At 32.4% G+C, this 21,554-nt stretch overlaps 1 protein-coding gene across 2 annotated transcripts in view; it reads left to right on the plus strand.

The window, feature by feature from the left end:
- POF1B (POF1B actin binding protein) overlaps positions 1-18,725 on the plus strand; it is a 115,622-nt gene extending 96,897 nt beyond the window's left edge. For both annotated transcript variants that reach the window (XM_019439678.2, XM_053891445.1), the window contains exons 9-16: positions 1,897-1,989; positions 2,847-2,960; positions 3,753-3,905; positions 4,227-4,346; positions 5,799-5,927; positions 6,749-6,831; positions 14,311-14,425; positions 16,784-18,725. In XM_019439678.2, the coding sequence (XP_019295223.2) occupies positions 1,897-1,989; positions 2,847-2,960; positions 3,753-3,905; positions 4,227-4,346; positions 5,799-5,927; positions 6,749-6,831; positions 14,311-14,425; positions 16,784-16,789 (813 nt within the window). In that variant the 3' untranslated portion in view covers positions 16,790-18,725. The remainder of the gene's footprint in view (positions 1-1,896; positions 1,990-2,846; positions 2,961-3,752; positions 3,906-4,226; positions 4,347-5,798; positions 5,928-6,748; positions 6,832-14,310; positions 14,426-16,783) is intronic.
- Positions 18,726-21,554: the final 2,829 nt, after the last annotated feature.

Consider the following 21,554-nt stretch of genomic DNA (forward strand, 5'->3'; position numbering starts at 1 on the left):
TCCTTGTCAGACAAGTCTAACATTTCTGTTATCTTGATGTTGGTATCTGTTAATTGTTTTTCTTATGAAGCTAAAATTTTCTGGTTCTTAGAATGACTAGTAATTTTTTAAATTGAAACTTGGACATTTTGAATATTATGTTATGACTCTGAATCTTATTCATATCTTCTGTTTTAGTAGGCTTCCTTTATTTTTTATTATTTTTAATATAATTTATTGTCAAATTGGTTTCCATACAACACTCAGTGCTCATCCCAACAAGTGCCCTCCTCAATGCCCATCACCTACTTTCCCCTCTCCCTACCCCCATCAACCCCCAGCTTGTTCTCAGTACTTAAGAGTCTTTTATGGTTTGCCTCCCTCCCTCTCTGTAAGTTTTTTTTCCCCTTCACCTCCCCCATGGTCTTCTGTTAAACTTCTCAAGATCCACATAGTAGGCTTCCTTTAAACTGAAACAACAGAGGACATGGGAGAACTGCCTGTTACTATCAGCTGTGGGTGGATGTCCAGGTTCCCCACTCAGCCTCTGTTGACACTTATCAGGGGAGGAACTCCTTGTTCCTCCTAGGCCAGGGTAGAAATTGTGGTTCTCTACTAAGCCCCCACTGATTTCACTCTGGTTTGGATGTAGAGAAGTGCCTCATAACTGTTCCCCAGTTGGCCGCCACTGACATTGTAAGGTGAGTGGCTTCATTTCTGTTGGGCAGTGATGAAAGTCCTGACTCTTCATTGAGAAATCTCTGACATCACCCTAGCAGGGAGGCAAGCAGTATTAATACTGGATAAAGTGAAAGCCTAGGCTCCTTTCATACTCTCAACTGAACCACAGTGCTGAGGGTCTCATTTAGTTCCCAGCGGGGATGAAGGTCCCATCTCTCCACCTTGCCTTCTCTAACACCAACCTGGTAAGCGGTGTTGATGGACCTTTTTAGAGCCTAGTAAGGGAGAAAGTCTGCGTTCCCTTCTTGACATTTGATAGTTTGGGTGGCAGTAAATTTAAAGATTATTTTCTGTGGTGTTTGACTGGAATAACTGGATATTATCTAAAAGTTCTCTGCCTTGCTAGGCTGCTCTTTTCATGGTCCTTTGGCTAGATAAAGCAGGCTTTTCTAAAGACTTTTGTTGTCTGTTTCCAGTGCTGTTTCTCCAACACCAGTCAGTGATACATGAAGCAAGAAAAAAAAAAAAAAAAACAGGAACTCACTTCTGTGTTATTTTTTGGGTACAAATCTTCCTAACCAGACTTCCTTCTTTCCACTTTTCCAAGTCTTTTTTTTATACATAGTAATGTCCAGGGGTTTTAGTTATACTTAGCAGAAGGAATAAAGAAAATTATTTTTACTCTAGCTTACCAAAAATGGAAGTTGTTTGTTTTTTAAACCATTTTTTAAAAAATAAGTGAGTTTAATCTAGTGAAAGGGATTTTCTCCATCTTCTTTAAAAATTGAGATGTTTCTATACTTCAAGGTTAAACTAAATTAATATTATATTCTTCTCACTTCAGGAAAAATCCATGCATTTGGAAGCAACTTAGGGATATGCATTTTATTATTTGAAGTTTGAATGCCTCATCTTTTCTAATCTTTAAATAAAGTATAAAAGCAAATTTAAAAATTTGCTGATAGATTTCTGTCTTGTGAGAAAGATGAAACTTCATGGAAAAAATAATAGAACTTGTTCTAATCACATAGCTATGATCTCTTCAGGAATGCTGATTGGATTACTTGTGCATGTTATTGACAAAATGCCTTCTATCACTATTCTAATATTGCTATATAAAAAATAAAACTTTAAATAAGTTTTTTTATGGGAATAGAAAAATAAGACTACTATTACTTATATTGCCTATTTGTAAATGCTAGTAAATACAAACCATCAATCGTTTTCTTCCTCCAGATGAGGGGTATGTCTGATAAATCACTCCGGCTAGTGCTGTCCACCTTCAGCAACATACGGGAAGAGCTTGGACATCTTCAAAATGACTTGACAGTAACACTTATTTTAATTTTTCTTTCCAAAGACTTACTAGTTCTTACCCTTCTAATGTAGAAATTAAGTCATTTAATCTACCTTGCAAAATTCAATACAATGCAACAATATTATGCTCATCCAGACATATATTCTTGAAACAGTTACTTGGGGTTGAGAGAGGAAATAAAAGATCCCCAATGTCAAAATGAAAAAAGTTGGGTATACACTTATTATTTAGTTTGACACAAAGGTAATTTGATACCTAGAGCCAGGAAGTAGCTTCCAAAATTAGAATAGTCTAACCCATTGAATGGGAATTTCCCCTTTTTTTCTGTAATAATAAAGCATACTTTGAATTTCTTAGAATACTTGAAAACTCCTTTCTCCAAGAACTTAACCTTTTTAGTTGGTGGTTTTGGTGCCATTATCTAAATATATTTAGAATGCCTTGAGCCTTTTTAGTTGGCATTCTTGGTGGCATTATCTAAATATATTTAGAATATCTTGCATACAATGAAGCCTGGAGTGGGTTATTTCATTTCTGGGTTCTGATGAACACATTTAGATTATAATTTGAAAATTAACCATCTGCTGGGATTAACAAAAAGTCTTTGTAGATTGGGGCAAAACATTAAAATAATTTGAAGGTTCTGCTTCATTGAACTTAGAATTGGTTCATCAAATGTCTCTTAGAATGCAAGTTTTTAAAGTTTCATCCATTTGTATCCTATATTTTGCTTGATTTTTTAGAATTTTGTTTTATTAGACAGCTGCAGATGAACCAAGTGCTTATTTAAGGCTTCAAGTATAAACAAATCTTTGTATTATGTGATTGTTGACAATTTCTGAATTATAACAAATAATTTTGCTTCTAGGCACTGGAAAATGACAAGATAAGACTTGAGAAAGACTTGGCATTCAAAGAAACTCAAATAAAAGAGTATGAAGAACTCTTGGCATCAGTGAGAGCAAATAATCGCCAGCAGCAGGTAAGTTGATATTTTCATTGATGATAAAGTAGATTGATAGATTTTCATATGCACAATTATTGACACATTGTAGTTATGACATATAATACACACAGAATTAAAATATGATGGAACAATTTATTCATATGAGACTTGAGTGGCTTTGGTTATTTACAATGACTGAAAGACTTCTCATAAGAACAGATAACCTTGTATGATATAGATATAAAGTATATACAATCCACAATTATCTGTGCTGTTGGGTGACAAAAATTGTATAAATATTGAAGAGCTAAGTACACTCATTCATTTAATCTACTAATATTTTGATTAAAAAGGTTCTGTAGTCTCAACACATGTTTGTGCAGTGAATAAATGAATAAACTCTGGAAGTATTATCCAGATGTCTGAGCAGAGATGATTCTAAGAAATTGTTATGAGTCCCTAAGGCTCATCCCTTCCTAATCTTCACTCCTATGACAGTCTCATATTTTTTCTCAGTTTCCACATAAATAATCAGGTATATCATCATTTTGGTGCCTATTAGAAGGCAGAATATTGTCAAAGAGTAGCAAGAGTCAGATTGTTAAATTGGAACACTGAAAATTTGTTCAGTCTTAATTCCTTCTCATTCAAGATAAGCATATCACACTAGGGGCAAGAATCTATTTTACAGCTGATCTAATTTACCATGTAAAGGTAAATATATAATGGAAAAATATTGCTTTATTTATTGAATTAATCAACTAAGAGATTACTCTCCTCCAAAAAAGTAGAATCCTTTTGTCTTATTTACTTGTGTCTTTTTTATAGCAAGGACTTCAAGATTCAACCTCAAAATGCCAAGCATTGGAAGAAAACAATCTCTCTCTTCGACATACATTATCAGACATGGAATATAAACTAAAAGAACTGGACTACTGTAAGCGTAATTTAGAGCAAGAGAATAAAAATCTCAGAATACAGGTATTAAAATTTTGTTTTAAATACACATTATTGCCTTAGTTATACCATTGTAATCCTAGAATTTCCAACAGTAAATATATGCATATCTTACATGTGTATATATCCCATTCCTCTTGAGAAGATATATGGACTGCTTTCTGATGATTTCATATGTGGTTATGTCTCATCTCACTGCCATTTGAACTATATAATGCAATTCCACTCTTGTCATTTCAATGCTTTGTTTAATCGTGTGGTTTTCATCTTATAATAAGTCTTATAATATAATATGTATTTCCTTCATAACAATCCAACTACGGAAAGTTATTTTGCCTTCTGTAGGTTTCTGAGACTTGCAAAGGCCCGATGCTGCAGGTGAAAATGGATGAGATTGGCAATCATTATATGGAGATGGTAAAAAACTTACGAATGGAGAAAGATAGAGAGATCTGCAAGTTAAGGGTATGTTGATCCTCCAGTGCATAAATACACAGGTCAGCACAAAGTTTCTAATAAGATTATGATGGTTTCAAGTTTACAGCTACAAAAAAAAACAACTAAAGGTAGAGTCAGGAATATGGCATAGAACCTTTTTTAAATACATATTACTGTGTATAGATATTGCTAAATTGTTTTCTAATTTAATCTTCTTAAATTTAATCACCTTAATTTAATCATGTTAACCTTCTCTAGAAAAGCAAAATAAAACATTAAGTTCAGTGTTTTGGTTTTTTTATTTTTATTCATTTACTTTTAGTGGTTGGGAGGAACCCGTTATGATTTTGCTTACAGCATGCTTGTGCAGTCAAAAGCAACATTTGAGATTATCCAGCAAAACCACAGTTTGATTTTTAAAAATCCTCACTAGACTTTGAAGGATGATACATAGCAAGAACTTTGTCAAGCACAAGGATAAAAACAGTGTTGAATTATGTACCTTTAATTGGCTTCAAAATGAGGATTATATTTGTGAGAATAAGTATATGTTACCTTATCTTGCAATTCTACATCAAATTGACTAATTCTTAATTTAATGATTCATAAAATAGTTAAATATACTTAAATATTTAATGGAAAAACTGACCATAGGTTTTCTCTCCAAATACCACCGTAGAATTTTTTCCACAAACCAAAATGAAACAAAATGTAGTTTGTTCAAAAGCCTACCAATTTTTCTAGAAGATTACCTTCACTTGTTTCTTTTTCATCCTAACATAACTAATAACACTTCAACTTAACATCCGTCTATGTGCACATAATGTAGTGCAGAAGAAAATGGGTGGGGTTTGGAGTCAGAATACCTGTTTTGGAATTGCAGCTATGTTGCTTACTAGCTGTGGGACTTTATGTCATATAACCTCTCTGGTAATCTCATTTAACTATTTTGTGAATAGGATTTTATTTTCATTTTCTTAATGTTTATCGATTTTTGAGAGAGAGAGAGAGAGAGAGAGAGAGAGAGCATAAGTGGGGGAGGCACAGAGAGAGAGGGAGACACAGAATCCAAAGCAGGCTCCAGGCTCTGAGCAGATAAATCATGCCAGAGGAATACTTTGTGAACTATAAATCACAATACAATATTGGTTATTATTAGTGAGTTTTCTTTAATTAATATCTGAAGGAATCTAAAGTACCTATTTCTTAGCTTTATTTTAATCTTTGTGGCCTAGGACTGCTACTTAAGTAATGCTTAGCCCTATATAGGAAAGACACCTTTAAAAAATGAGAAACTCTTGTTGGCATTTTAATTCACATTTTTTATTCATCAAACTCTACAAATGTTTACAACTATTGGCACTTTGCTCTTCATTTCATAACTTCCTGTATGACTTTATGCCACTTAACCTCTTGGAACTCAATTAGCTATTTTGTAAATCATATGTATAATAATTCTTATTTCTTTTAAATCACTAGACTCAATTAAATCAGTACCAAAAAGATGTTTCAAGAAGAGAAGGAACTTGCAGTGACTTCCAATTCAAGCTTCATGAACTGACAAGCTTGCTGGAAGAGAAGGACTCCCTTATAAAACGTCAGTCAGAGGTAAGAAGGGAAGTGATAGAGGTGGAGAGGAACTCAGTTAGGTATGATAAATACTTCCCATGAATTAGACAAGGGCACGTTTCCAAGACTCACTTTATTCACTAAGTAGAATGTAACTACGAAGAAGAGCAACATTCGTATTTGAAGAGATATAATTCAAATGAAAGCAAGAATTAAAGCAAAAAGAGTGCTATTGTGCATTTAATATTTCTACTTTTATATCTCATTAGCAGTGAAACTTCCAGGAAGACTGTGAGCTCTTTACTAGAATATTAGCTGCTTCAGCAAAGGGCTGTGTTATATTCCTCTCTGTATCTGTAGCATGTGGTCCAGGATCTGTTATAAAATAGTTTATATTGAAGGAAGGAACTACCAAAAACGGTGGCTGATGTTATATTGTTGTTATTGAACTAATGGTGTTTGTAATAATGATCAGTGATAGATTTTCAGTTAGGAAATAATACCTGCTTCCATATTGAAGTTTTAGTGCTTTTCTGCTATGACTATACTTTTCAAACTTTTTAGGACAAAAACTTTCGCATCTTTGAGAACCATGTCCATTCAATATCATGTAATCCCTCAAATAAAGAGATCCTACACCAGTTAGTGAATTCCTGCACAGGCATATAACACAACTTATTTGGCACCACAAAGCAATAATATAAGGTATTTAACAGATGGGATTAAAACACTCTTATGTCCAAGCTAAAGGGGGAGGAAAAAAAGTAATTATTCTTACTAACCTTATTAAATGATCAAACATGCTTCTTACCTCATGTTTCTACTTTTTTCAAATAATTATATTTTCTTTTATTTGTAAGGAACTCTCAAAATTGAGACAAGAAATGCATTCATCTCATAACCAACCCTCCAGTGGTGGAAAGACTACTATTATCAAAAAAAAGTAATGTATTTTTAAATGAAATTTGAATGCAACTTTGGTTATTATATAATCCAAGTTATAGCATGTTTAATTTATATATATATATATACAATCCAAGTTATAGCATATATATACGTATATATATATATATGTATATATATATGTATGTGTGTGTGTATATATATATATATATATACATATATATATACATGCACACCCCTAGACAGAGTTTCTTTTCTGCAGGGCAGTAAATCTACTGAAGAACGGATATTTGCACAAGGGCATAGCAATTATAGTAAATAAAATTCGGTAGCACCTTTCCTGTATTTATAATATATCAAATACAATGTAAGTGAAAAACAAAATTTGTTGTTTAAACAACCATATTAGTCAATATTCTTTTAGTTGCACATGCCAAAAATTCAACTTAACATGGAAATTAGTTAATTCACTTAATTGGAATTGCTTGGTGTCCAGATGGATTTGTATGCTCAAAACATGTCTTCAGAAATATGTCTTTCTTTATCTCTTGGCTCTGCCTTTTCCTATGTAGACATCATTCTTAGGCATCTCCTCTCATAATAGCAATTTGACCACAGCTTACATCCCAGAAATTTAGCAAAATCAAATAGAAAGTGACACTTTAAGAACAGTTTCAGCAAAAGTCTATTTTGGATATTTCATATAAATGGAATAATATAAAATGTGGTCTTTTGTGACTGGATTCTTTCACCTTGCATAATGTTTTCAAGATTCATCCATGTTTTAGCATGTGTCAATACTTCGTTGCTTGTTGTTACTAAATAATATTACATTATATGGATATACAACATTTATCCATTCATAAATTGATGGACATTTGGGTTGTTTTCAATTTTTGACTATTAAGAATAATGCTATTGTGAATATCTGTGTGCAGATTTGTGTGGACACATGTGTTCATTTCTTTTGAGTATATACCTAGGAGTGGCATTGCTGGGGCACATGGTAACTCTACATTTAACTTTTTGAGGAATGGCTAAACTGTTTTCCAAAGCAGCTGTACAATTTTACATTCCCACCAGCAGTGTATTGAGTGTTCCAATTTCTCTCCATCCTCCTCAGAACTTGTTACTGTTTGTCTCTTGGATTATAGCCATGCTAAGGATGGGAGGTGGCATCTTATTGTGGTTTTCACTTGTATTTCTCTAATAATTAATGTTTAGTATTTTTTCACGTGCTTATTGGCCATTTGTATATCTTCTTTGGAGAAATGACTATACAAATTCTTTCTCCATTTTTAAACTGGACTACTTGCTTTTTTTACTGTTAGATTGCAAGAAATATTATATATTCTGGATACAATTCCCTTATCAGAGATATGACTTCTAAATATTTTCTTCCATTCTATGGGTTATCTTTTTACTGTATTGATAGTATCATTTGAAACACAAGTTTTTAATTTTGAGGAAGTCCAATTCATCTATTTTTTTCTTTTCTTACTTGTACTTTGGGTATTATATTAAGAAACCATTGCCTAACCCAAAGTCATGAAGGTTTATACCCAAGCTCTCTTCTAAGAGTTTTATACTTTTACCTATTACATTTAGATCTATGAACTATTTTGAGTTAATTTTTTATATGGTGTTAAGTAGGGTTCCAAGTTCATTCTTGTGCATGGGGCTTTACAGTTGTTCCAATATCTTTTGTGGAATATACTATTTTTCCTCCCCCGCCCCAATAAATTAACTTGGCATCTTTGTCAGTAATCACAAGATCATAAATGTAAGGCTAAATTTATAAACTCTCAGTTTTACTCCATTGATCTACTTGTATTTATATAAGTACTGATCTATTTGTCTGTTTATGCAAGTACCACACTGCTTTGATTACTATAGCTTTTTAGTTTGAAACCAGGGGTATGAGTTTTTAAACTTCTTTTCAAGACTGATTTGGCTATTTTTGGTCCTTTGCTTTTCCATATGTGTTTTAGGATAAACTTGTTAAGAGATTAATTAAATATGTAGAAAACTTTGGGTATTATTGCCATGCTAACAGTATTAAGTCTTTTTATCCATGAGCATGGAGTCCTTTTCCATTTAGATCCTCTTTAATTTCTTAAAATAGTATTTGAGAATTTCACTGCATAAGTCTTACCCTTCTTTTTTGTTAAATTTATTTCTAAGTATACTATATTTTTTATGTTACTGCTAAGTATACTATATTTTTTATGTTACTGTAAATAGAATTGTTTTCTTTTTTTTTATGTTTTAAGTTTTTTATTTAAATTCTAGTTAGTTAACATATAGTGTAATATTAGTTTCAGCAGTAGAATTTAGTGATGAATCACTTACATATAACACCCAGTGCTTTTATTTGAGTATAGTTGACACACAATGTTACATTAATTTCAGGTGTATAATGTAGTAATTCAACTTCTCTATATGTTATGCTACATTTATCACAAGTGTAGCTACCATTAGTCACCATGCAACACTATTAGAGTATAATTGACTATATTCCCTATGCTGTGCCTTTTATTCCTGTACTTACTTTTTCCATAATTAGAAGGCTGTATCTCCCAATCCCCTTTACCATTTTGTCCATACTGTCACAATACTTCCTTCTGTCAACCGTCAGTTTGTTCTCTATTTACAGGCCTGATTCTGCATCATGTTTGTGTACTTGTTTTTTTAGGCTTCATATGAATGAAATGATATAGTATTTTTCTTTCTTGGTCTGACTTATTTCACTTTGCATAATGCCCTCTAGTTCTATCCATGTTGTTACAAAAGGCAAGATCTGATCTTTTTATGGCTGAATAGTATTCCATTTTATATATCTATATCTATAGGTATAGATATAGATAGATATAGATAGATACATATACAGATATATAGATATAGATATAGATATAGATATAGATATAGATATAGATATAGATATATAGATATATATCTTCCTTATCCATTTCATATATCATTTCAAACTAGTATTTTTGTTTTCTTGGTTAAGTACTCAAGAGTAGAAATATTAGACCATATGGTATTTCTATTTTTAATTTTTTAAGGAAAGTTCATGCTGATTTCCAGAGTGGCTGTACCAATTTTCATTCCCATGAATAGTACACTAAGTTTCCTTTTTCTCCACATCCTCACCAACACTTGCTATAGCTTGACATTTTTTATTTTCACTATTCTGAAAGTTGTAAGGTGATATCTTATGGTAGCTTTGATTTGCATTTTCTGATGATTAATGATGTTGAGCATCTTTCCATGTGTCTATTGGATATCTATATGTCTATTTTGGAAAAATGTCTACTCAGGTTCTTCGACCTTGTTTTGAACATATTGTTGGTTTTTGGTTTTTTTTTTTTTTTTTTTTTTTGGTTTTGAGGTATAAACAGTCTTTATATATTTTGGATGTTAACCCCTTATCAGATATATCTTTGCAAATATCTTCTTCCATTCAGTAGATTGCCTTTTTGTTTTGTTGATGGTTCCTTTGCTGTGCAATCTAGAAAATGGCTGCCAAGGCCAATGTCAGAGAAGTTATTACTTGTGATTCCTTTAGGATTTTTATGGCTTCAGGTCTCACATTTAGGTCTTCAATCTATTTTGAGTTTATTTTTGTGTGTGGTATAAGAAAGTGGTCCAGCTTCATTCTTTGCATGTTGCTGCCCAGTTTTCCCAACATCATTTGTGGAAAAGACTATCTTTTCCCCGGTATGTTCTTGCCTGTTCTGTTAGACTAATAGACCATATAAGTTTGGGTTTCTTTCTGGACTTTCTATTTTGTTCCATTGACATATATGTCTAGTTTTTGTGCCAGTACCATAATGTTTTAATAAATTCAGATTTGCAGTATATCTTGAAATTTGGAATTGTGACACCTGCTACTTTGTTTTTCTTTCTTTTTTTCCTATTAGAGATGAATATAATATTCACATGTTTTTTTATTTTATTTTTTATTTTTTAAAATTTACATCCAAATTAGTTAGCATATAGTGAAACAATGATTTCAGGAGTAGATTCCTTAATGCCCCTTACCCATTTCTCAAGATTGCTTTGGCTATTCAGGGTCTGTTGTGGTTCCATAAATATTTTAGGATTGTTCTAGTTCTCTGAAAAATGTTGGTTTTTTTTAAAAGGATTTCATTATATCTGTAGATTGCTTGGGTAGTATAAACATTTTAACAATAGTAAGACTTCCAACCCATAAGCATGGTATATGTTTCCATTTGTTTGTTGTCTTCAATTTCTTTCATCAATGTTTTATAGTTTTCAGAGTATAGGTCTTTGACCTCTTGGTTAAGTTTATTTGTAGGAATTTTGTTCTTTTTGGTGCAATGTAAATGGGATTGTTTTTTTAATTTTCACTTTCTGCTGCTTGACTATTAGTTTATAGGAATTTAATAGATTTCTGTACTTTGGTTTTGTATCCTGTGACTTTACTGAATTCATTTATTACTTCCAATTGTTTTTATAGAGTCTGTAGGATTTTCTATGTATAGTATTATGTCATCTACAAATAATAAATGTTTTACTTCTTCCTTACCAATATGGATGCCTTGTATTTCCTTTTCTTACCTGATATCTGTGGGTAAGACTTTCAGTACTATATTGAACAAAAATGGTGAGAGTGGATATCTTTATCTTGTTTCTGATCTTAGAGAAAAAGCTCTGTTTTTCACCATTGAGTATGATGTTAGCTGTGGGTTTTTCATATGTGACCTTTATTATGTTAAGGTGTTGTTCCTCTGAACCCTCTTTGTTGGGAGTTTTTATCATGAACAGAGTTGAATTTTGTCAAAAGTATCGGTTGAGATGATCATATGATTTTTATCTTTCCTTTGCTGATGTGGTGCATCACTTTGATTGATTTAGGAATATTGAACTATCCTTGCATCCCCTGAATAAATCCCACTGGATCGTGGTGAATGGTCCTTTTAATGTATTGTTGAGTGTAGTTATCTTTGTCTGGTTTTGGTATCAGGGTAATGCTGGTCTCATAGAACGTTTTTGGAAGCTTTTCTTCCTCTTTTATTTTAGGAATAGTTTGAAGAGAATAAGTATGAATTCTTCTTTAACTGGTAGAATTTACCAATCAATCCATTGGTCCTAAACTTGTATTTTTTGATAGTTTTTTTTCCAACTAATTCAATTTTGTTACTTGTAACCAGTATGTTCAGATTTTCTACTTCTTCATCCAGTTTTGGAAGATTGTATGTTTCTAGGTATTTATCCTCTTCTTCTAGGTTGTACAATTTTTTGGTTATAATTTTTCATAATATTCTCTTATAATGCTTTCTATTTCTGTGGTGTCTGTTGTTACTTATTTCTTTTCTGATGTTTTTATTTAAGTCCTTTCTCTTTTTTTTGATGAGTCTGGCTAAGGATTTATTAATTCTGCTTATCTCTTCAAAGAGCCATCTCTTGGTTTTATGTATTTTTTCTTTTTCTTTCTTTTTTTTTTTTTAGTCTTTATGTCATTTATTTCTTCTCTAATCTTTATTATATCCTTGCCTCTGCTCACCTTGGGCTTTTTTTGTTGTTGTTGTTGTTCTTCTTTTTCTAGTTCCTTTAGGTGTTAAGATTAGATTGTTTATTTGAATTTTTCTTATTTCTTGATTTAGGCCTGTCATCATTATATTATTTCCCACTAAGAACTGCTTTCATTGCATCTGAAAGATTTTGGACCATTGTGTTTCCATTTTCATTTGTCTTCATGTTTTTTTTAATTTATTCTTTGACTTGTTGGTTGTTTAGTATCATTTTGGTTGGCCTCCATGTGTTTGTGCTTTTCCAGTTTTTTCCCCTTGTGATTGATTTCTAGGTTTATACTAATGTGGTTGGAAAAGATGCATGGTACTTCAATCTGCTTGAATTTATTGAGACTTGTTTAGTGGCCTAACATGTGATCTATTCTGGAGACCATTCCATGTGCACTTGAAAAGAATTTGCATATTTTCCTTTGTGAGGGAATGTTCTGAATATATCTGTTATATCCATCTGATCTAATGTGCCAAAGACACTGTTTTCTTATTGATTTTCTGTCTGAATGGTCTATTCCTTGATGTAAGTGGGGTGTTAAAGTTCTTTGCTATTACTATCAATTTCTGTCTTTATGTCTGCTAACATTTGCTTTTATGTAATTTAAGTTCTCTAATGCTGGTTGCATAGATATTTACAGTTGTCATATTCTTTGGTTGGATCAATCCTTTTATCATCATGCAATTCCCTTCTCTTTCTCTTGTTACAGTCTTTAAGTCTGTTTTGTCTGATATAAGTATTGCCACCCTAGCTTTTTTGTTTTTTATTTTTTGGCTTCCATTTGCAAGGCAAATGTTTTTCCATACCTTCACTTTCAGTCTTTATGTGTCTTTAGGTCAGAGGTGAGTCTCTTGTAGGCAGCATATAGATGTGTATTAATTTCTGTAGCCATTTTACCACCTATGGCTTTTGATTGGAGCATTTAAGTCATTTACATTTACAATAACTATTGATAGGTAACTATTGATAAAATAACTTATTGCCATTTTGTTGTTTGTTTTCTTTCTTTTTTTGTAGTTCTTGTCTTTTCTTCTCCTCGTGTTCTTTCTTTGTGATTGGTAAGTTTCTGTAATGGTGTGTTTGGCTTTCTTTCTCTTTATTTTGTTGTATATTTATTATAGGTTTTGTGTTTGTGGTTACCATGTGGTAGAATTGTTTTTCTTAATTTCATTTTCAGATCATTTATTGCAAGTACACAAGATTAAAATTGATTTTTGTGTATTGAATTCTATTCTTTAACTTTGTTTTTAAGTACTTCTTTTAAACTGTTAAAACCTATAGTCTGGGACTGTCATCCCACTACTAAGGCAATATTTTTTTCTGTAGTTTCTTCCTGATGCCCACCATATTAGGAAGGTCTTCCCACTCTTGTTAGTGACACACAAACTATTCCCTTTACTGTGTGAGCTCCAGGGATTTCTAGGTTTCTCTTTCCTAGTTCTTTCCCCAGGTTCAGTAACTTTTTCACATGCCTCCACTAATCAGTACTCATCCAAAGACTTGTAGAAAACCCTCTACAGGTCTCTTGACCTCTATCTATATAGTTCTCTCCTGTCTGGTGTTCTACCCCACACTGGCTGCTTTGGCACACCTTTACTTGAAATTCAGTCACTTCAACTTTGTGAGACTGCAGGGATCTATTTGGCTTCCTTTTCCCTGTCCCGTGACCAAGAAACTCTCTAGGCAGTGAACTAGGCACTTGTATGGTTCATATCATTTGGTTCCCTTCTGTAGGATCATTGTCTTGTGCTGCCAGTGGTCCATCATTGCCAGAAGCAGAAGTACTTCCCTTTTACCCTTTTAAAATAATAGTAGTAAAGCTTTTTACAGTAAGAGGGGATTTTCTTTTTAGAGTTAAAAGGCATTCAGAGCCATGTTAGTTTAATAAGGGGTTTTGAACTAGGAGTGACTAAAAAGGAAGGAGAGTCATTTTTTTGTGCAGCTGGTAAATTAACTTTTTTTTGTATAGGTACAGGACACAATATCCAATCCTAGGACTCCTTTATGATGACTATGAATATATACCACCAGGTAGTGACACACAGACTATTGTGATTGAGAAAACAGAAGACAAATGGGCTTGTGTAAGTTCACTTGGGTATTTATAGTCATATTAGTTGTAGAAATTTATATATATCCTAAATATAACAAATAGCCTTCAAAAATTGTGGTAAAATACCAAAGCAAACTAAAATATTCCAGTTTGATTTTCTCTTAAAGACTTTTCCATGTTTTCCTTACTGATAAATAATGTGAATTAAGAAACTTTGGGATGATTCATACATGGATAATATAATTGTTATTGAACTAATTCCATTCAAATTTTCAAAAAAAACCCTCCTTTTTTCTAAAGCAGGTAGACAGTTATGAAGAATGACAGATGGAGAAGAGACATGTTTTAATAGCGTTTGTCTTGCAGTCTTGAATATGCTACTTATTCTTGTAGATAGAAATTTTTAATATTTTGAAAAGAGGTGTGTCTTTGTCAATAGATTGTAAGAACCCCCAGCTTTAAATCCCACAGTTATAGTGGTGCTGATGAAGAATACTTTATAAGTCATGTACTCTAAAACCTACCTTTTATAACATCCTCCAAGATGACCAAGTGACATGGACCTTAGCATCTTTCTAAGTAGTCCAATGCATTGCTAAGTTGGCTGATTACTAAAACCCTGTTCTTATAAAGGACTGAAGCTATTTTCCTAAAACTTTTACTTATTGTTCTGTTAACTTTTAAAGTAGTGAACATCAAACAAAGGATATATTTACCCTAGTGCAGTGGCTATCAGGGACAATTTTTCCCCCTAGGGGACATTTAGCAATGTTTGGAGACATTTTTGGTTTTCACAACTAGGGATTGGGTACTATTGGCATCTGGTGGGTGAAAGCTAAGGATGCTGCTAAGGATCATACAATGAGCAGAACAGTCTCTCACAACAAAGAATTGTCCAGCCCAAAATGCTAATACTGCTGAGGGCTGAGAAACCTGCTAACATGACAGAATCATCATGGGGGTTTTCTTCCTAATTGTATACTCTACATTACTGCCAAGAGAGACTAAAAGTAAACCAATGATGATGATGGGAATGTATGATATCCCTCAAGTATAATGGACAGAAAATAACATTGAGGATCATAGCTTTAAAACACACAGAATCTAACTTTAACACTGAAAATGACAGCCTTTGTGTTATTATATTAAAAACTGCTTAAATACCAAAAGCAGATAAAACTAAGCTATGGTTATTAAAATCAGGAAATGGTTATCCGTGAGGGAAGGTACTGATTGGAAGGGAGCATAAGGAGGATTACTAGGGTCTTAATGTGCTGTTACTTGATCTGCATAATGGCTGCATATATGTGTTCAGTTTGGAAAAATTAATTTAGTTGTATACATATATGTGTACTTTTTCTATAAGCTTATTATACTTGAATAAGTTTTAAAATGCCTAACTATATATACAATGATAAGCAATAGATAAATACACAAATGTCAATTATTCTGCAGAACCTTTTAAAGAAATTTTAAAATTGCAGAGTTATAGTTAACAAAATATTGCAGAAATATTGTTAATAAATTACTGCTAATATATAGTTAATAAAATTAAGTCTCTGTTAAATAACACACACTAAAAATGATCTTTTAGATGAATAAGCTCAAATATTTGAATAAAAAAAATTCAAAAAGTTTTTAGCCTTGAAGCCCATCTCTTAAGTACAATCAGCCATCAATCTTGATTATATGGTTGTCTATCATCAGTGAAAGCAACCAATATTTGGTAACCCCCCCCCCCCCACCAAATAATAGTTTGAGCTTTGACATATTGTGTTTCTCAGTCCATTAGTTAGCTGAGAACTATTTATTACTAATTAAATGATAAAGGCTACTTGATGGCCCAAGAACCAGTAGCAAGAGAAAGTCAGCATAGGATTTAAAATTTGTCACTCAGAGATTATTTGATACTGAAATTTAAGATTGGAAAGCAACCGCTGCTACTAACCACATGTGCCCAAGAGGTAGCATCAATATGAGGACTTGCCAAATAAAAGATCTACATCTACATCAAACTGATATTTGAAGGGGATTAGATAGTGAGAGAAAATTCAAAATATATTTTAGTAACTTCACAGATGATAGATCTATATTTATTAACAGATATGTTTGAACATATTTCACCTGTAAATAAGACACCAAGGAAGAAATCTATTCAATCCTCCCTTCAGTTATTGAAACAGATACCTTGAAAAAAGTCAGAGAGACCATTGTTTCACTGAATATACATATAAAATGTTACCACAAAAGTGCAGTACATTTCTTTTGGTTCTATATATATATATATATATATCAATTTAAATCATTGTCCATAACTGTATACATACAATAAGAATATCTTAAATGAATTATGAACCAATTGTAAACTAACTTTTTCTTCATTTTCTAGCCATGAATGGATCTCCAACTCATAGGAGTTTTGTTTTTTTTTTGTATGTGTCTACATTAGTACTTTGTTATTTCCCATAACTAAAGGCCAATCAAAATTTTGAACCATGCTACTACTCAGTGAATTTAATGGAATAAATTAGTTCTGAAAATGACAGTTTCTTCAGCCACTTATGAAGCCTGAATGCTTTCTATCACATTTTTGTATTCAATATAGCAACATGTTGTTTGTTTAAACTTCAATTCCAGATACTGTAGAACATAATCCACTGGTTTTCAATAGGGTGCTTTCTAGACACTGAATTAATTTGTTGGGGTAGAGACTTTACAAGTTATTATTAGAAGATTTTCTCTGTTATTAGATGTGCAATTCAGCTACAAAATACTGTTTTTAACCAAAAAAAGAAAAAAATACTGTGTTAAAAAAAGTTTAACTAGTATATGGTATATACAGCATGTATTTGCTTTCATCACATTAAACCTTGTGACTAAAAGAGATACTCTATTACATGCTATTTATACCTCTTGGAAACAACTAAATCAAAGGTGATGGTTAATTTCATTTAGCAGAGAAGTAGGATAATATCTTTTTTAAAAAACTAAATCCACTACATTAGTCATTATACTATTATAGTTCTAAGAACATATCAGTGTCTTGATTTGGCAAATCTGTTCTTTCAAAGCATATTGTCCCCAAATGAGCCTACCCCACTTCTTGAAAAATATGTAATACCATATTGTAGTAGTGGGAAGAAGGCAGGCAGGCATTTTTACAGAAGTATAAAACATGTAACATTGAATTGTATAAAGGTTTAGGGAATACAAAGAGCAAGAACAAATACTTGCTATCTATATCCTATTTGGGAGAAAAAGATTTTATAGTAGAGTATTTAATGCATTTAGAAGTTGGTTGATTAATTGGGTTCTAATGACTTTACAAAGTGAAAGAAAGTATTTTCCAAATACATTAGTAGATGAAAATTAAATCTTAATTTCAACCCCTCTGGTTAAAGTTAAGAATTGGCAAAAATTAAAATGTTTACATTTGACAAAGTATAGATTGAGGCAGTAAATATATTTGGGTTACATGTGAATGAGGTTTTGCAATGAAATATCTTTGTATATATCTATATAGAATTGCCATGCCTGACAATTATATGCTAATAATTACTCATTATACTAAGAAACCATTAAGGTAGGAACAGATGAGGAATTACACTAAATCAAACCATAAATGAGATAAATGCTTTTAAAATTCTTATATAATATTTAAATAGGTCTTGATATGAAACTAAGAACCTTATTTTATTATCTTAATACTTTGACTAAAATGTTAAGCTTTATAATGTGGATTAATACAATTCCAATTTTATCACTATTTTGTGATATTAAATGTTAATATTCTTCATGAGCTATATAGTCCTTAATTTTTTTTTCCTTGGTGTAGGAACAACAGAGCAGTTTCTCTTCTGCTAACTACACATACATGTAACTACAACAAAATTACGCCTTGTTATCTACCCATTACATATGATAAAATGGAAGTTTTTAGTAGCCTGATAGATATGGTAGTCATGCTACCATGACATATGAAAATTAGAACAAGTGTGATTTTCCTAAAATGTTCTTAAATAAAAATCACAATGTCCAAAATTTGGGGCAGTTAAGAAATCAACAGTTCAGTGACTCGATCCATGCACAATGGATGGGTATTATAATGAGGTGCTCATTATACTTAACAAACTTAAATGTATGTATTCCTTTTCCAATTTGTGGTTAAGATTAATAGAAACAGTAGTGATATTTTTCCTCTCACAAGTTTCACACAGCTTATCTTTGAAAATTGCACAGTTATTACCAAGTAAGAAATACCTGTTTATCTAATTTCTATTCCAGTATGTTTTGCTTTAGATATCAAATAAAATGGAGACTGTGCAACTACATGCAAGGCAATTTGTTTAAGTGTCTAAATAAAATATGTTGAGGCACCTGGGTGGCTGTTGGTTAAGCGTCTGACTTTGGCTTAGGTCAGGATCTCAGCATTCATGAGTTTGAGTCCTGAGCCCTGCATCAGGCTGACTGTTGTCCACTCAGAGCCTGCTTCAGATTGTCTATTTCTGCCCCTCCCCTGCTTGTTCTCTCTCCCTCTCTCTCTGTCCCTGTCACTCTCTCAAAAATAAACATTAAAAAATATGTTAAGGGGCACCTGGGTGTCTCAGTTGGTTAAGCATCCAACTTCAGCTCAGGTCATGATCTCACAGTTTGTGAGTTGGTGTTCCATGTCAGACTCTCTGCTGACAGCTCAGATCCTGGATCCTGCTTCAGATTCTGTGTCTCCCTCTCTAACCCTCCCCTGCTCATGCTCTCTCTCTCTCTCTCTCTCTCTCTCAAAAATAATTTAAGAAAACATAAAAAATATGTTAAGTATCTGTATGGTTCTTGTGGAAGTCCTAGCAGGAAACATATTTTTAGCTTAGCTGTATATTTTCATCACAAAGTTATTATCATGTGAATGTTTATATTAGAATAAGCACAACCTTAATTTTTTTTTAAAAAAAAACACCTAATGTGAACTACTAGAGACAACACTGTAACATAGTTGGACCTCTGGTTGATGCAAGTTTCTGCTTTAAATGAGAATTTCTTTGCTTACAAACTTAGTCTTTCAAGTTCCATAACTCATTGTTTCAAATGTTTTATGTTTCTCCCTAACAAAAAACCATTCTCACTTATTTCCATTATTGTAATCTACAGATGACATGTAGACATAATTCTTTTGAAAGTAAATAATAAGCTGTGAAAATACTTTTCTCTACAAGGTACCTCTCCCCCACAACACACCATTATTAAATTTATTGGATTTCCATAGTACTTTTTTTCAATAAAAATATAAAGTATTTCGTGCTCATCCTAGAATATATAAAATAATAAATATAATCTTTTTAAAAGTAAGGAATGTAATAATTACATTCATCTTAATAAAACCTTTAACATTTAGTGACAAAATAACACATACCTCTTTTGAGTCTGCAAAAGAACACTGGAATTGTTATATAACATAATTAAATGATAACCAGGGCAGTCTTGGTAATCTTGAATTGGTCTCTTGTAAATGAGATGTCGTTAAGTCCAGAGTCTTTATGTTTGGTATCCATCCCATTACGTTAAAATAATTTTGTTATTAAAGTTTATGTTCCAGAGATCCTTTATGTTAAGGGATAGCCTTTACAATATGCTTTGCCTCAGTAATTGGTATGCTAACATAGTGTTGAACACTCCTAGCTTATGTGTGCCCAGATGAAACAGACCAATTTATTAAAATGGGAGAATATATAAGCTTTTTGAGATGGTTCCCTAAAGGGTTCTGATGACCCAGCCATGTTATGATAAGGAGGTGGTGCTGGAATCTAGGATGACAGGGTTTTGGACTCAGGAGGTGACTGGGACATACATTATGGGTTAAAAAGGATAGTTTCAATATTGCCAATTGGTCCAGATTTTAAAACAGAGTAGCGTTCTCTTTGGAATACTCAGATAATGCTCAATAGAAAGGGATAGCAACTGGAACAAGGCATAGGAAAACATTTTTAGTTTAGGGTACCTAGTGCTAGACCATTGACTCTACAAATTATACAATTTCTTCTGTGAGGCCTCCAAATTCCAAATAACAATATCCACTTCTCATTCTAGGATCCAAGGTTCTTAGACCTTTCTTAAACAGTATCAACTTTACAAAGCTAATTCTTTTGGAAGGACAGGGTGAACCTGAACAAAGTTGGTAAGATTCTCTAATCCAATGATATTCTAGGGTTTTAATTTAGTTCTGTGTTTTCTCTAAGTGAAGCCTTATTAGTCCCAAGAACATTATTGAATAGAATTCCAAGTCTAGCTAGTTTTTTTTTTCCTTGATTCTCACAAGGGGAATAGAAAGATCTGAATAAGAGGATTCTTTTTTCCTCCACCCTCATGAGACGTAATTTTTTTTTCCCCTGGAAGTAGGCATATTTAAGAATTGTGCTGTATTTTCCTTCAAAAACTTTTAAAAAGATGTCAGGGATTTAGTTCAAATTAAACCACTGGGAAAAGGGGATCTTAAATTAAACCAGTGAGGGGTAGGTAGGTAGGTAGGTAGGTGAGGGGAAGGGTGAGGAAGAATATAAATGAGACAAAACTGGCCATGAAGTGATGATTGCTGAAGCTGGTTGATAGCTATCTAGGGCTTCATTATATTCTATCTTTGCAAATGGTTGAAAGTTTTCTGCAATAAAAGCTATCATATCATATATATGTATATATATATATGTATATATATATATATACACACATATATATGTACACATATCTATACATATATTATACATATACACATATATAATACATATCTCTAAGGGAAGTTCAAAGTACAAACTGGTGGTTGTCCTGTATGAGACACGAGTTGAATTTGAAAGCCCTACCTGAGTAACAATTTCCTCTGCATCATGGTATAGGTCATTTAGAAGTGACAATCATACAAATCCATCTCCACATAATGACTGTGAACTGTTCTGGAAGAATTATTTTGTGGCAATTCCCAAATTATTTCTCCTTCTCTAAAGGTACTTTGACCTGCATTTTTAGATGAAATCTGTTTTACCATATAAGGTGGGCCTTGCTGGTAAAATGTGTGTTTTTTTTAAATGTGTATTTTTTAAGAAAATCTTGTTTGTAACATGGACTGAATATTTTTTTAATTTTTAACTATATGCTTAAGTAATTTTTTTTCTTTTCTTGAT

Source organism: Panthera pardus, unplaced genomic scaffold (genome assembly GCF_024362965.1).
Source record: "Panthera pardus isolate Hobbes unplaced genomic scaffold, ASM2436296v1 HiC_scaffold_27, whole genome shotgun sequence".
NCBI classification, from domain to species: Eukaryota; Metazoa; Chordata; class Mammalia; order Carnivora; family Felidae; genus Panthera; species Panthera pardus.